Source organism: Anomalospiza imberbis, chromosome 7 (assembly GCF_031753505.1).
Source record: "Anomalospiza imberbis isolate Cuckoo-Finch-1a 21T00152 chromosome 7, ASM3175350v1, whole genome shotgun sequence".
NCBI lineage: Eukaryota > Metazoa > Chordata > Aves > Passeriformes > Viduidae > Anomalospiza > Anomalospiza imberbis.
In genome coordinates this window covers 15932416-15946587 of record NC_089687.1, presented here as the reverse complement: position 1 = coordinate 15946587, position 14172 = coordinate 15932416, and the positions used below count along the sequence as shown (strand labels likewise).

General features: G+C 56.5%; 2 protein-coding genes across 3 annotated transcripts in view; both read left to right on the top strand.

Annotated features, from left to right (window-relative positions):
- Positions 1-152: 152 nt before the first annotated feature.
- SLC23A3 (solute carrier family 23 member 3) lies at positions 153-5155 on the top strand. The gene is made up of 12 exons (XM_068195583.1): positions 153-675; positions 933-1093; positions 1606-1700; positions 2037-2110; positions 2403-2584; positions 2731-2854; positions 3164-3311; positions 3392-3645; positions 3834-3939; positions 4014-4181; positions 4384-4479; positions 4647-5155. Exons 1-12 carry the CDS (start codon positions 568-570, stop codon positions 4976-4978), a joined length of 1848 nt encoding a protein of 615 aa, XP_068051684.1. The 5' UTR covers positions 153-567; the 3' UTR covers positions 4979-5155.
- Positions 5156-6548: 1393 nt separating this feature from the next.
- NHEJ1 (non-homologous end joining factor 1) overlaps positions 6549-14172 on the top strand; it is a 42372-nt gene continuing 34748 nt past the window's right edge. Inside the window, exons 1-4 of one of the 2 annotated variants that reach the window (XM_068195577.1) lie at positions 6568-6888; positions 7741-7950; positions 10401-10539; positions 11977-12035. In XM_068195577.1, coding sequence (XP_068051678.1) covers positions 6703-6888; positions 7741-7950; positions 10401-10539; positions 11977-12035 — 594 coding nt within the window. In that variant the 5' untranslated portion in view covers positions 6568-6702. Of the gene's footprint in view, positions 6889-7740; positions 7951-10400; positions 10540-11976; positions 12036-14172 lie in introns of both variants that reach the window. The other variant, XM_068195578.1, reaches the window with a different exon arrangement.

Below are 14172 nucleotides of genomic sequence, written 5' to 3'. Positions count from 1 at the left end.
GCCCCGTTACAAAAACATGAGCATCCCTTTCCAGCCAAGCAGGCAGCTCCTGTCCCTGACATCCTTGTCCAGTGGCAGGATTCAGTACTCTCCTAGGAGAATAGAGGATATAATAGACCCCTAATAGAGACCAGGCTGGGCCAGGAGGGCAGCAGATGCTATGCTGGGGTGAAACAAGCATGAGCAGGGCATACTGAAGCTGGAGGATGCTGCTGGTGGGAGTAGTCTAAACACATGGAGGAAGAGGTGTCAAGGCTGTGGCCTCCCCGGTGCTTGCCCACAGAGGCAGTGAATGGGTCCCAGGCTGTGGGTAGTTGGCATTGTAATAGTGTCTGATGGCCTGCTTGTGGCTGTCTGTCACCTGGCCCTTGCCGTGACAAACCAGGTTGACACATTCCTGGCCACAAGGGCAGATTACTAACCAACTCAAGTTAATGGCTAACCCTGGGGCAGCTCCTGCAGAAGGTGGAAGTTCAGCCATGTGAGTATTTGGGAGGAACTCTTGGGGGTGGGAGCCTGCCTACCCTCTGCACTGAAAACTGGGAGCAGTGTGGGGAAGGCAGCAGCATGAATGAGGGCCGTGGCAGAGCACCTGGAGCTGGGAGCCCCATGCTCACACCCTGCTCCTCCCAGAAGATGTGCTCCTGGATGATGAGCTGCTGCTTAGCCCTTCAGGTAAGGGGGGACCACAGTGAGCAGCCAGAGACGTGGGATGAGGAGAGGGCTGGGATCCTCTTGGACTGCAGGGCAGGGACTGCATCCTGCCAGGCAAAGGGTGTGTAGGGCTCTGGTCAGTGTGTGCTGGGAGAGGAGTGGGCAGTAGTGAGTGGTGGTGTCAGTGGGCATCCACCCTCTCAGGGGGGCTGGGCATGGGGAGCTGCAGCTCTGGGTGTTGCAAGGAGTTGTGACTGCTCCATCTCTTCCCTGCACAGCACCTGGCTGTGCAGACCTCCTTGCTCTGCATCTTCCACCTCCTCCTGCTGCCCACCCTGCCTCAGGAGCCACCTCATGCCCAGACCACCAGCAAGCTGCTGGCACGAAGCCTCTTTGCCTGCGGCATCTCCACAGTGCTGCAGACCACCCTGGGGAGCCGGTGAGCAAGGGGGATGAAGGGGAGCAGCTGTCACCAGGAGGAGGGTGATGCCATGGCAGGGCATGTCTGTCTCCTAGGATATGGGAAGTTGGGCTTTGCTGGAAATGGGAAGGGGCACAAGGAAAACCTCTTTGCGCTGCATCTCTGCACAGTTGTCACAGATGTTCCCTCCCTCTCACATACACCTCTAGTAAAACTGCTGTGCTTTCCCTCTAGCTCCTCACTGCCTTGCTCCAACATAATACACAGCTCCTTCAGACCATCGGATGCCTGTGCTGCCCACACAGGCTGGGTATGGGATTCAGCAAAGCCTCTGACGTCTGCATCCACTCCATGTGCTGTCACTTGGGATGTACTAGGGCACATGTAGAATATGGGGTAACCTCCTGCCACTTTGGGGTTCTTTTCTGCTTCCCTTCCCACCCCTGTTCCTCTAGCAGCCTGGGCTTTTGGAGCAACCCTGTTCCCTTCCCTGTCCTTCCTCCCTAATGTGCTGTTGTTCCCTTCCTCAGGTTGCCACTGGTTCAAATCCCATCCTTTGAGTACTTAGTCCCTGCCATGGTGCTGAGCTCCCACCTGTCCCCTGGTGCCAGCACAGACAGGAATGGTAAGCACAGCCCTGGAGCCTGTGTCCCTTGGGGCCTGGGCCATGCTCGTGCCAGGGGAGTGGCAATGATGAGGTGCCTGGTAGGTGGAGTAGGGATGAGGGGTAGCAAGGGGTCCTACCTGCTGGCCCTTCTAGTGATGGTGCACAGCACCCTACTCACTCCTGAGTGCACTTGCGATGTATCTGGTCACTCCCCCAGTGCCAGGGCTTATGGGGACAGAGACGCTGGCACACTTTTCCTTCTGCAGCCAGCAGTCACCTTACTGCATCCTCTTGGACACAGCTCCAGAAGCCTAGGATCCATGTGTATCACACCCTTCCAAAATTCCCTTCTAGGCACAGCCATGGCCAGTACATGCCTTGTACCTCATTGCAGAGACACAGGGAGCTGGGCTGACTCACTGCAAGAGGTGGGTGCTCCTGGGAATAGAGGTCCCTATCCTGCTCCATCAGCTTTCCACTTGTCACCCACATCCCTGTACCCCCAGTCTCTTTTCCTGGGATATGCCATGAAGAGAGTTGCGAAGGCATTGGGGATCATGATGCATGTCCACGTATATGTTTCTCTGTGCTGGGGGTGAGCAGAGCACATGAAACAAGTGCTTGTTCCCAGCTGCTGGGGTGGTGGGAATGTGGCCAAGGGAAGGTGTTGGACTGCTCTCCATGTATCCTGCCCCACAGGCCCATCCTTTCCTCTTACAGGTCTCTGGAGCAGTGCTGATCTCTGGGCTGATTCAGTTGGTGCTGGGAGTGTCTGGTGTATGTGGGTGGGCAGTGCGGCACTGTGGGCCCATGGTCCTGGCCCCCAGCCTCTCCATCATCGGGCTGTCCACATACAAAGAAGCTGCTTTCTTCTGCTCCACTAACTGGGGAGTAGCACTGCTGTATGTGAGATTGTAGTGGTGGGCAGTTCCTGGGCCTTTCTTTCACCAGCAGGACAGGGATGGGGCACCCCTGCAGTGCACGGTGCACATCTGGGGCCCCATCACTGACTGTGATGCTGTGTGGTGACCTGTGCTCACTCTCCTAGGCTCATGCTCCTTGCTGTCACCTTCTCCCAACACCTGCGGTCCTGCCGCCTGCCCTTCTGTGCCTGGCCCCATGCTTGGGAGGGCTCCACAGAGTATTCAGTTCCCACCCTGCGCACATTCTCGGTACTGTGGTTTGTCTGCTCTCTTCACTGTCACCAGGCTTCTCTCTCCAAGCCTGGCTCTTTGGTGTGGAATTAGGTGAGACCTGGAGCACAGGCAGGCATGAAAAGCTCTGGTGCAGCTCCCAGAACATGGATGCTTCTGGGGAAGCATCCTAGGGTGTTGGAGCAGAACAGCTTGGGATACTTGCTGCAGGGGTAAGGGGAGATGTGGTATGACTCCTTGGGAGATGTGACAGGAAAAGGATGGGGTGCTGGCCAGGGCAGGTAGGGGAGAAGGGTCCTCTGCTGAGGGTCCCCTTTTGCCTTGCAGGTACTGCTCCCATTTGCTGGTGTCTGCATTGTATGTGCCATCCTCAGCTACTTCCACGTTCCCTGGGAATCACTGGATGTGACTGTGGCACAGCTGTCCTGGGCCAACAGCACCTCCAATGCCCCTTGGATCCGCATCCCCTATGCAGGTGGGAGGCAGCAGGGCTGAGTGCAGAGATCCACATTTGGTCAGGATTTCTATCACCTGTCCCTTTTCCCTCTGCTGCAGGAGCGTGGAGGTGGCCGCTGCTCACCCCCCGGGCGCTGGCAGTGGGCATCGCCATGGCCATCGGCTGTAGCATGAACTCTGTGGGCTGCTATGTGCTGTGTGGGAGGCTGCTGCGAGTCCCCCGGCTACCCCCTCACGCCTGTAACCGGGGGCTCTGCATGGAAGGGTTGGGCAGCCTCCTGGCAGGACTGCTGGGCACCGCAGGGGGCACGGCCTCCAGCATTGCAAACACCTGTGCCACTGGCTTCACGCAGGTATGCCAAAGTAGGGGGAAATGGGTTGGCAAGGGATGGGGAGGCAGTTGAGCAGGTGTGCGGGACTTGTAATTGCCAGGCTGTCACGGAGCCAGCGCTGGGAAAGGCAGGTGTGCGTAGCAGAAGGGGGTGGGAGACAGAGCAGGGGTGATGCTACCCATCCTCACTTTCCCACTCTTCTTTCCCAGGCTGGCTCTCACCGCTCAGTGCAAGTAAGCGCCCTGCTGTGCATGGTGCTGGGCATGTCCCCGAGGCTGGCAGGGCTCCTCACCCATATCCCACTGGCAGTTCACGGTGGGTACCCTGCCCTGCCCCTTGCTGCGGCACTGGCAGCCTGCCTGGCACCTCCTGACTCCTGCCCCTCGCAGGAGGGGTGCTTTGTGTAACCTATGCCGTGGCTGTGGGCACGGGGATCTCCTACTTCCAGTACACAGACATTGACTCAGGGAGGAACATCTTCATTGTTGGCTTTGCCATGTTCATGGCACTGCTGATACCGCGGTGGTTCGGCACGGCTCTGGCTCCCCTGGCCACAGGTATGAGGGACATTCCCCAGGCAAGGCAAAGCCTTGAGTCACATGGAATGGTGACCACACATCTCCAGTGTTCTGGGAGGCTGAGTCAGCTCATGGTAGCAGGCAGCTACCTCTTCAATCTCTGATTCTGCCATGGCTGCTCATGCCCCTTATCCCTGGCTGGGCTGGGACCTCCTGGCTGATTCTGGCACTGTCCTTGCAGGCTGGGTGCCATTGGATCTCCTCTTCCTCTCCCTGCTTATGGTCCCTGTCTTCTTAACTGGCTTCTTGTCATTTTTTCTGGAGAACACAGTCTCAGGTGAGGGGCTGCCCTAGGTGCTCTGCATATGCCATGCTCTGAGGACTGGATCTGTCCATGGGGCAAACCACCAGCTCTGCCTCCAGGCAGTCTTACTGAGGGTGCTGGGGCTGGTGTGGGCTAGGAGGAAGGGGCTCCCATTTCACTGCCTACCTCCCTGCTTGCAGGAACACTGGAGGAACGAGGGCTGCTTTCTGAGCAGCCATGGAAAGCCAGAGCTGGTGACTGTCACCTCTGCGGAGAGAGAGGGGAAGCCAGCCAAGCATATAGGCTCCCCACTGGGCTAAGGAGGCTGCTGCCATCTTCCTGCAAAGCCTTTCCGTGCTGCTTCCTCTGCCCGAGGAGAGAGGAAGAGGAGGAGGGCAGTTGTGCCACTGAGGAGGGGACTGCTGCCCTGGGGGAAGGGACACACTTGCTCCCCAAACCCAGCTCTGGGGAGCTGCAGCCAGCAATAAGGCCAAGCCAGACAGACATGCCTGCATGGCACACCATGGCCTGACCCTGTCATCTGGGGGCATCTTATGTGAAAACAGGGCTGTGACCTCAAGGCAGCTTGTGAACCACTTTGCTCCTCATTTCTGAAGCCCTTGAGGACTGGAGGAACCTAAGCTTCCACCCTCCTAACACAAACCTAATTTCCCTGCTTGATAGCAATATATAAAAACCTTCAACCAACTTTGCCTTTTTCAGGGGTTTTCTTTCCAGATGGGATTTACCTAGAGGCTCCCCTGTTGCCCTGAGGACTGTGACAGGAGGGCAGGGCCACCTGGTGCCACTGCAGCTGAAGATGTGGGTACCTCTAAAATCCACCATCACCCTGTGGACATGACATGGAGAGGGTTCAGTGCTTTGGCCAGCCCCAGAGGACTGTCACTCTGGCTATGCTCACCTGCTGGCACTGTGCTCAGGAATCGTTCCATCTCCTCCCGTGTCCCGGTTGTGCCTATGGGTGATGAGGTTTGGAAATCAGTGCCTGGGGTAAGGGTGGGACCTCAGTGCGGAGGGAATTGGGGGTATGTAGTGTGCCAAGCTGGCACAATGCTGCTCTGTGTCACCTTGTGAGCCCAGTGCCCAGGCACGGGGACAGAGGCACCTGCAGCCCCAGCTATGCAGGGCTCACTGGGGTGCAGCAGCCGAGTTGATGCACCCCCTGGCAGAGCAGCGGTGCGGGTGCGTGCCCTGGCCGTGCCTGCCCCGGCACCCTGGGGCTGAGGAATAAACCTGCGGCCAAGGAACGGGAGAAGCTCCGCGCTGCCGCTGCCTCTCCGGCTGCACAGGGCCCTGTACCCAGCTGGGCACTTGTGCCAGGACATTTCGTAGCAGGCGCAAGCGCAGAATAAAGTCCTAAAGCATTTCGGTCCCCATCGGCATCTCGGCCGTGGCACCCCTTGCGGCAACCGCGGACGCTCCAGAGGGACACGCCAGCTCGGTTCGCTGTCCTTATGAGCAGGCAAGGGAATACTAGCGTGCCCCCGGGGGCTGTGAGGAAGGAATGGCAGTTCCCGGAGCGCAAGGAGCCGCACATCCCGGCGTGCCCCGGCCCCGCTCGCCGCGGAAGAGAGCAGCATGCCGGGAGCCGTAGTCTGCCCTCGCCTCCGGCCCGGCGCCGCTCGCCAGACCGTGCCTCGGCATCCCCCGGCCGCCTACTCCTCCTGCTCTCGGGTAATGCTGCGGCTCCGCAGAGCCCGAGGCCTGCGGGCACCCCGCGGTCGCTGGGTCCCCGAGTGTTTTGGGAGGCGTGGAGCCCGTCGCAGGGAGGAGCGGGAAGCAGCCGTGGGCTGCCGGCACTCTGCCGGTGTCGCTGCCGGCAGGGACGGCGCGGGCTCGCGTGGAGCGCAGGGATGGGATGCCCCAGCAGCAGGAGAGGGTGCGGCACCCAGCTGCCCGCCCGGTGCCGGCAGGGCAGCCCGAGTGTTCGCTTGGGCGTAGAGGTCTTGCCGTGTTAACGCCAGCAAGCAGCGGATAACCCGGGGAGGCAGCAGTTCCACTGCCGTGCGCCTGCTGGTGCATCTGGGGTGCTTATTGTGAGCTGCAGCAAGCTCCCAAAACTGAGGCCCCAGCTCTGCTGCTTGCATGTGTGACCAGAGCTGGCTGAGTATCCTGACTTCTGTGCTGTCAGGTCATAAATGGGCCAGCCGGGACTGCCGGTCCCTGTGAGGCCACCCCAGGGACCAGGTCTTCCTGGCTGGGGGGTGAGGCAGAGACCTGGTTGCTCTCTTGCAGATGGAGGGCTCCGAGGAGCTGGAAAGCAGCCTCCTGACCCAGCCCTGGGCTTCTGTCCGCTTTGGCGAGTCCACTTTTCTTGCTAAAGTGTGCTTCAGGGATACTGGCTATATCCTGCTGATTTCTGACCTCAGCAGTGTCTGGTACGAGAGTGCAGATGCCGAGGCTGTGGGACAAAAGTCCAAGGTGAGTGTCTGAAAAGGCCAGGGGCCTCCTTTTCTCCTCCCAGCAGCTGACATACCAGCATACATTGCTTGGTGAGACGGTAGCTGTTGAGTCTGACTAGGCTCGGGTGCAAATGCTCATCCTGGGAAGTCCCTGTGTGGCTCTGCCCAAGCCCTGTCACCCTACTTGGCCAAACACCCTTCTCCTGGGAGAATGGGCCACACTATTTAGCATGCCTGGGGCAGCCAGGTGGGTCTGCATACAGAGGCTGGCACAGTCTCTTCACTTGTGGGCTGGATGGGCAGCTGGTTTCACCAGGGTCAATGTACTAAAGAGGAGCTTGAAACAAGGCTGCCTTCTACTCATGACAGAGAGATTCTGTTCACATTCATAGCTAGTAGTCTCTCATGGGGCATCCTGTCAGCTTGGCCCCCAAAAATGCATGGAGCTGTGCCTCATCTCAGCCCATGAGCCCAGGCCTTCATGTGCCATTGGAGTGGTATGTGTCACATAATGCTGAGTGGCTGGTGGCAGGAGGGATGGGCAGATGGCTGCAGCCATCCCCCAGCTCTGGCAGATTGTCCTGCTGTTGGCTCTCAGCCAGGCTATGGTGCTCGTGGTGGCATGCAGAACAGATGTGCTAGTGCAGACTGTTGCACCCTGCCCATCCTGAACTGGCAGGATATGGGAGTCTGCCCAGCATAGCTAGCTTGGGAGAATCAGTGAAGAATGTCATGTCAGAGAGCTGGAAGCCAAGGCCCAGGGATAGCTTTTTGCTGTGGAACATGCAATAGTTTGACTCCTTTGGTGTTGGGATTTCTGCTGATTTTTCCCCAGTGCTGTGCTGTGCCCCCTAACCTTGCCTTTTCCCAGGAGCTGAACAAACGGCTGACAGTCCACGTGTCCTCCTTTCTGAACCACTTGTGCAACTTGATGTGCCCCTTGCTGGCAGGGCAGCCGGGTGCCACCACTGCCTTCTCCTGCCACCGCTCTCCCAGTGGCCTCAGGCTGCACGTGAAAAGCGAGCTGTCAGGACTGCCCTTCTACTGGGACTTCCACTGCTGCCCGGCTCCCTTGGAGATGGTGAGCAAAGCTGCAGAGAGTTCAGGGAGGGAAGTGGCCAAAATGAAGGATTATCTCCTTACTCTTAGAGGCTTTTGAGTAGTCTCAAGGCACGCTGGTGACTGTAGGTTGCCTGACTCTGCCTTCTGCCTCTTCCAAGGCTTACTGTCCCCATTTCTTCCCACTGAGGCTTTGGTTTGTGCCATGCAGCTACACAGGGATGGCCCAGCACATGCTGCTGCTGGGGCATAAGTGAAATGTCCTCGTGAGAGCCCATCTGGAGTTCTGCATCCAAATATGGGGTGCTCAGCACAAGAAAAACATTAACGTGTTAGAGGGGATCCAGAGGAGAGCTACAAAGATGATAAGAGGGCTGGAGCTCGTCTCCTACAAAGACAGGTTGTGAGAGATGGGATTGTTTGGCATGGAGAAGAGAAGGCTCTGGAGAGACCTCATTGCAGCCTTCCAGTACTTGAAGAGGGCTTATTAAAAAGAGGGAGAACATCTTTTTACATGGGCAGATTGTGATAGGACAAGGGGGAGTGTTTTTTTCAACTATAAGAGGAGACATTTAGATTTGCATTAGGAAAAAAGTCTTCATTATGAGGGTGATGAGGCACTAGAAGATGTTGCCCAGAGAAATTATGGATGTTCCATTCCTGAAAGCATTCAAGACCAGGTTGGATGGGGATTTGAGCAACCTGATCTAAGTTACATCAAAAATCCCTTCCAAAGCAAACCTTTCAATAATTCTATGTCCATTCTGGGGTGATGCCCTGCCAGCACTCTGTGGAGCAGAGTGATGCTGTTCTCTTTAGGAGCAAACCATGAAGCTGGACACAGGGTGGTGGGTACCCCTAAATGGCCCGCAGGTGGTCTGTCACGACGGGCGGAAGTACAGCGGATTCTCCCGGCTTTTAAGGGTTTGCTCTTTCACAGGGCTGCCCGGCACGTTGCGTTTGCAGAGCCGGCCCCTCTGGACCCCTGCAGGCGGGGCAGCGCTGCGGCGGGGCTCCCCCCGGGGCCCTGCGTCCCTGCGCGCACAAGAGGGCGCCCGGCGCCCGCGAACCGCCCGGCGCGGCCCCGGCCCCGGGCTGGCGCTGCGGCTCCGCCGCCGGCGGGAGGCAGCGCCCAGCAGCCCCGCCGCCCGCTCCAGCCGGCTCCCGCTGCCGGCCGCCTTTCCTCTGCCCCCGAACGGCCGTGCTTGGGCATCGCGGGGGGACGGCCGGCCTCCCCAGCTGCCGCGGGGGCTCTTCTCACCGTCAAGGTTGAACTGGGGAGCGCGTAATCGGGGTCCTGGCTTACCCCAGCTACTTGATGTCCCTCCTCGGGCAAGACGCGCAGAGGCTGAGCTGAGGAGATGCAAAGCCCCTGTTCCCAGCTGCTCCTCTACTTTATCTTGGACACACGCACTGGATCTCTGCAAGATGCCATGGAGGTGGGAAGCAGCTGGAGTGCTGAGTGTGGCTGGTGTGGATGAAGCAATGGGGATCAACTCTGCCCCAGCCCAGGGCCTTGAGGAAGGCATAGAGCCTACCTGGCTTGGCCCATCCCGCCTCTGCTGCAGGTGGTGCACTCCATGTGCTCAAGTGGGTCGTGGCCGTCACCTCTGGACTCGTATCTGAGGGTGAGCAAAGCACAGAGCCCAGTGTGGGCTTGCCATAGGAGTGAGAATGCTTCAGGAGCAATGCTGGGTTTGCTGTCCTCTCACCCATGGACTCAGCCTGTCCAGAAACAAGGGGCACAATAGGTTGGGAGGTTGGGGGATCTCAAATACCCTTCTAGAGACTGAAGGAGGTGATAGGAGAGAGGCTGCTTTGTGTACCTGCTGGACCAGGGTGGCCCAGCTGGGCTCTGAGACAGAGGACATGCCCAGGGCTCTGCATGGGGCTCAGCATGTGTGGTATAAGCTTAGAGGGTGTACTGGGGGGCTGCAATGGGGAGAATGCACAAGTCCTGCATGTTGAGATCTCTTTTGCATCTGATCTGACTTCTCTGTGAGTAACAGTCTCTCCTGTTCGTCAAGCCACAGTTTGACACCTTGGGTCTTTCTGGTTTTTCACCCACCCATGCCTGTTTCCTGCATAGGAACATGCCATGAGGTGTGCAGAGCCATGGGGAGGGTCTGGGTGGCACATGGGGGGCTCTCTGTTTCCTGTTGCACCCCAGGTAGTGGGTGGAGCATTGCCTATGCCTATGCCTGCACTCTCTTTCCATCAGGCTTTCCCCTCCTACAGCCTGAAATGGAGGGATGTGTCCCACAGCATCTGACCTACCTTCTCCCAGCTCACATCTTTTGACCATTTCCCACTGGATGTGTGTGAGATGTGGGCTATTTTGTGGAGCCCTGTGTGACCTGGGCTGCAGCTCTTGCTAAAACCTTGCTGGGTGCCCTGCTTTAACCACTCTGTGGACAGCTGTGTGCCTTCCTAGACCTGGACCTTTCATAGAGCATCCCTCCTCCATTGTAGGTGTTCCGTCACCTTGTGCGGCCCCTGATTCAGATGAACCTGGCGCTGCAATGCCAGGTGCAAGAGCTGATTTCCCTGCTGCTCCAGAAGGATGCTGAGATCGAAGATTACAGGGACAGTGGGGCCACTCTCAGCAGAGGTGAGAAGGGATGCTTGGGGCAGGGAGCAAGTTTCCTCCTTAGCACTGGGCTGGCGTGCTTTGCTCCCTCTGGCTATTACCCAGCCTGGCTTGTGTTTCATGTTTAGCTAAGCCAGCAGCACAACAGTAGCCAGAAGGCTGGGGAGAGCTGGGGGAGGAGCAGCCCTTGACCGATAGCTGTAGAAGTTGGGGAGTCTCCAAGGGGCTCTCCACTACTGTGAGAGCACCTGGCTGGTCCCCAGGAGCCAGCGGGGATGCCAGCAAGGGCTGGCCCTGCAGTGGTGTCAGGCTCCCTTCCCAGGTGCAGTAGCTCACTGAGTGCTCGGAGAGCAACCAGGGGCTCCTGGCTCTCCCTAACGTGGGAAGTGCAGCCGTGCTCATGGGCCTCCCTCCAGTGCCCAGCCCACTTTGCCAGCGGGGTGATGGGCAGACAATAGCCCCCTTGGGTAGGACATGGGTCACGGGGAGCCACCTCAGGAGGTGGTTTGTTCCCCACCTATGGAGGTTGGCTGGGTGCTGTTTTTTGGGTCATCCCTTGTTACTGCCATGCTTTGTCCTGCTGCCACAGGTGATACCTGCACTTCTGCAAGAACATGGTGCCCTGAGCATGCAGAGACTAATGGGGGTCAGCCTGGGCTTGTGTATCATGTCCAGGAAGATATTGTGGTCCAGACCCTATCCCATGACCGGTGTCCCACCACAGGAGCCTGGATCTGCCCTGTGGGTGCATTGGTCAGCTGCACTTCCCTCTACCCTGCTGCATGCAATCTCTGCAGGGCTTGGAGCAGCCTGGACAACCAGTCTTGGGTCCAGGGACTGATGCTGGTGAGCAGCTGGCCTGTCTTGTCCCTTACTTGGTGCAGAGCAGAAAGCTGTGAGGAAGCATTGCAGCCTAGTGCTGAGCAAATCCAGCCAGCTGCCTCTCCAGACCACATCTTAGCAACAATGTGGAAAAACTAGTGTTTTGGACAAGGTGCAGAGCAGAATACAATGTCCCTGTCCTGCAAGAAGAGGACACAGGCTGGCTCACCCCTTCAGATGAGCAGCTGGAAGAGCAGTGCCCTGTCCCACAGACTCAGACAGCTTGTTCCAGCTGTAAGATCTGGGAATGGTGTTGAGCATGCCCTGCCACCGTTCCCTACTCCTCAATGCAGAAGTGCTGGGACAAGTGTGGATGGACTATTGGCTCTGCCTGGCTGCTGTCTGCATCAGCAAGCTCAACCATGTTTTTCCAACTTCCTTGTGGTTCTTGCACCTTCTGCTAACCAGGTGATGTTTCCCTAGTCCAAGAGGCCTGCTGGTGTTACCTGCTGATTCTGGGAAGAGCATGCTGGAGCTTTTCCCCTGCAGCATCCTCAACCTGTGGTCAGGGAAAGGGGAAACTGGGGTGGGAGGTCTGGCCAAACCTGCCCAGGCTGATCCCTCTCTCCCTTGCAGACCGCCTGCGGACAGAGCCCTTCCGGGAGGAGACGTTTCAGCAGAACTTCGTGGCTGAGGTAAGGAATGGTGCAAGTCCTTTCTCCTTTGACAAAGGGGTAGTTTCATCAGCAGCTACAGTGTGAGGTGTGTCAGGCTGGATGGGAGCACTGATGGGGATAGCTAGACTTGTTTAAAGAGGGCTCATGCCCTCTGGCTCTCCCATGGCCCTCTTTGTGTCCTTGCACCTCATCTCTAGGGCTAGCAGAGCAGGGAACATGCCTGACATGGCCAGATAGGAACTACCTGGTTGCTGGGAGCTGCCAGAGGTGCAAGCCAGGCTGGCTGCTTCACAGGAGTGTGCCATCACTGGGGCATATTCACCTGCCTCCCAGACTTGCTCTGGACCTAAACACTGCTGCTGATGGCAGGCAGGGATCAGGTGAATGAGAAGCCATCTCTTTTTAGTTCACCCATTGCTTTTAGAGGTGATTTTGCAGTGACACATTGTGGGGACAAGAGCTTTTCAGCATGTTATTCATGCTCTGCCTATCACTGTCCCCTTGGCACACTCAGCTTTAAAATCAGATGTGTGTTTTGGAGAAACTGGGACTAGAAGGAGAGAGTCTTTGATCCTTTTGCATTACTGGAAATCATCACAGAAGCACTAAAATGACTCAAACTGATGTGTCAAGGTCAGAAATGCTTGATGCCCATTGATGCAGAAGGACTCAGGATGCTTATGAGTGTTCCTGTGTTTGCTGTGAAGGCGCAGGAATAGGGGCAGTGGTACCTGCGGGGACCAGGTAGTCAGCCAGGGTGCCAGTGGTATCACACAGGCTTTGGGAGGATGTTGCTTTATGAGACGAGCTGATGTTCTTTTGCAGCCAAAAACAGATGATCTGCAGAGTTTCTAAAAACTAGAGATGATCCCTCTTTTATATGTGAGGCATTGCATCCAGTACAGGCAACTTTCCCCTGGATTATGAAGCATAGAGATGAATTCACTGCTGGACTGCAACTTGAAGGTTGCCTAGGGACCAGTGATCATGACCAGATTACATTCACCCTGGGCACAGAAAGGACATTCCTAAGCAGTAATTTATATCCTTCATGCCTTGAAAGAGCTAATTTCCCAAAGCAGGGGGAAAATTATGAGTGAAATCAGCTCAGAGGAAACATTTAGATAGAAAAATGTGAATGAAAATGGTGAGCTCTTTCAGAAGAATTTCAGAAGCCACAAAAAGCCACAATTCCACAATCAAGAAAGAGGGCAGCGCTGGCCCAGAGCCCGTTCTGGTTCAGCAGCAAAGTGAAGGCAGCAATTAGAAATAAAAGAGCAGTTTATAACAAATGGGAGAGCCAGAGTAGATAGCAATCAATATAAATTAGAAATTATGAAGTGTAGAAAATGAGTAACAGAAGCTAAAGACATCAGGGAAAAATCATGGCAATGAACAGAAGGAAAGGCTTTTATTTAGTGTAGCAGGAGAAAACCCCAAGCTCCCAGCAATAGGATAAGCTTATTAGTAGACAGAGGTGGTAAAATGATTTATACTGGACCAGACATGACAGAAGCAGTTGGTACATGTTTCAGTGCTGTCGCTGGGAGGGTGCAGGCAGATGTGCCAGGATAGGGGGATGATGAAGTGTCTTTGTGGAAGAGTCATCTGAACAACATCTGCTAAAGATGAACATCAGGCTGCAAATTCAAAGTCCTCCAAGAGCTGGTAGGGTCTGGGCCATGGGGGAAGGTGCAGAGTAGGCAGGAGGGGAGTGAGGCAGCCCTGCACAGAGCCTGGCAAAAGCAGCTGGTGTGGAGCACATCTGGCACAGGCTGAAAAGGTAGGATGGTGGTTGGTGCTGTGTGTCCCCAGAACAGTCCAGGAGCAGTGTCTTGGAGCCAGATGGGAATGGAAGGCTCTGGGAGATGCTGCCCCTCTGCATCCTCTGGTAGCCAGGTCTGAGCACTGGTTGCAGGGGGAAGGCTGGTGGAAGGATACAGTTGTGCATTTGGTCTGCTGGGAGCGTGTGTCCTCTCTGCATTCATCCCATTCTTTATAAACCTGCTGATGGCTGATGATGCCATCCTGCAGCAATGAGCTGTGAGATGCAAACAGCTGCTGCCTTTGGTTTGAATGTGGTACCCCCGTTGTTCCTCCTGATGCCTCCTAGGTCTTGTTTTAGTGAGAAACACCAAACATGGTTTTTCAGTTC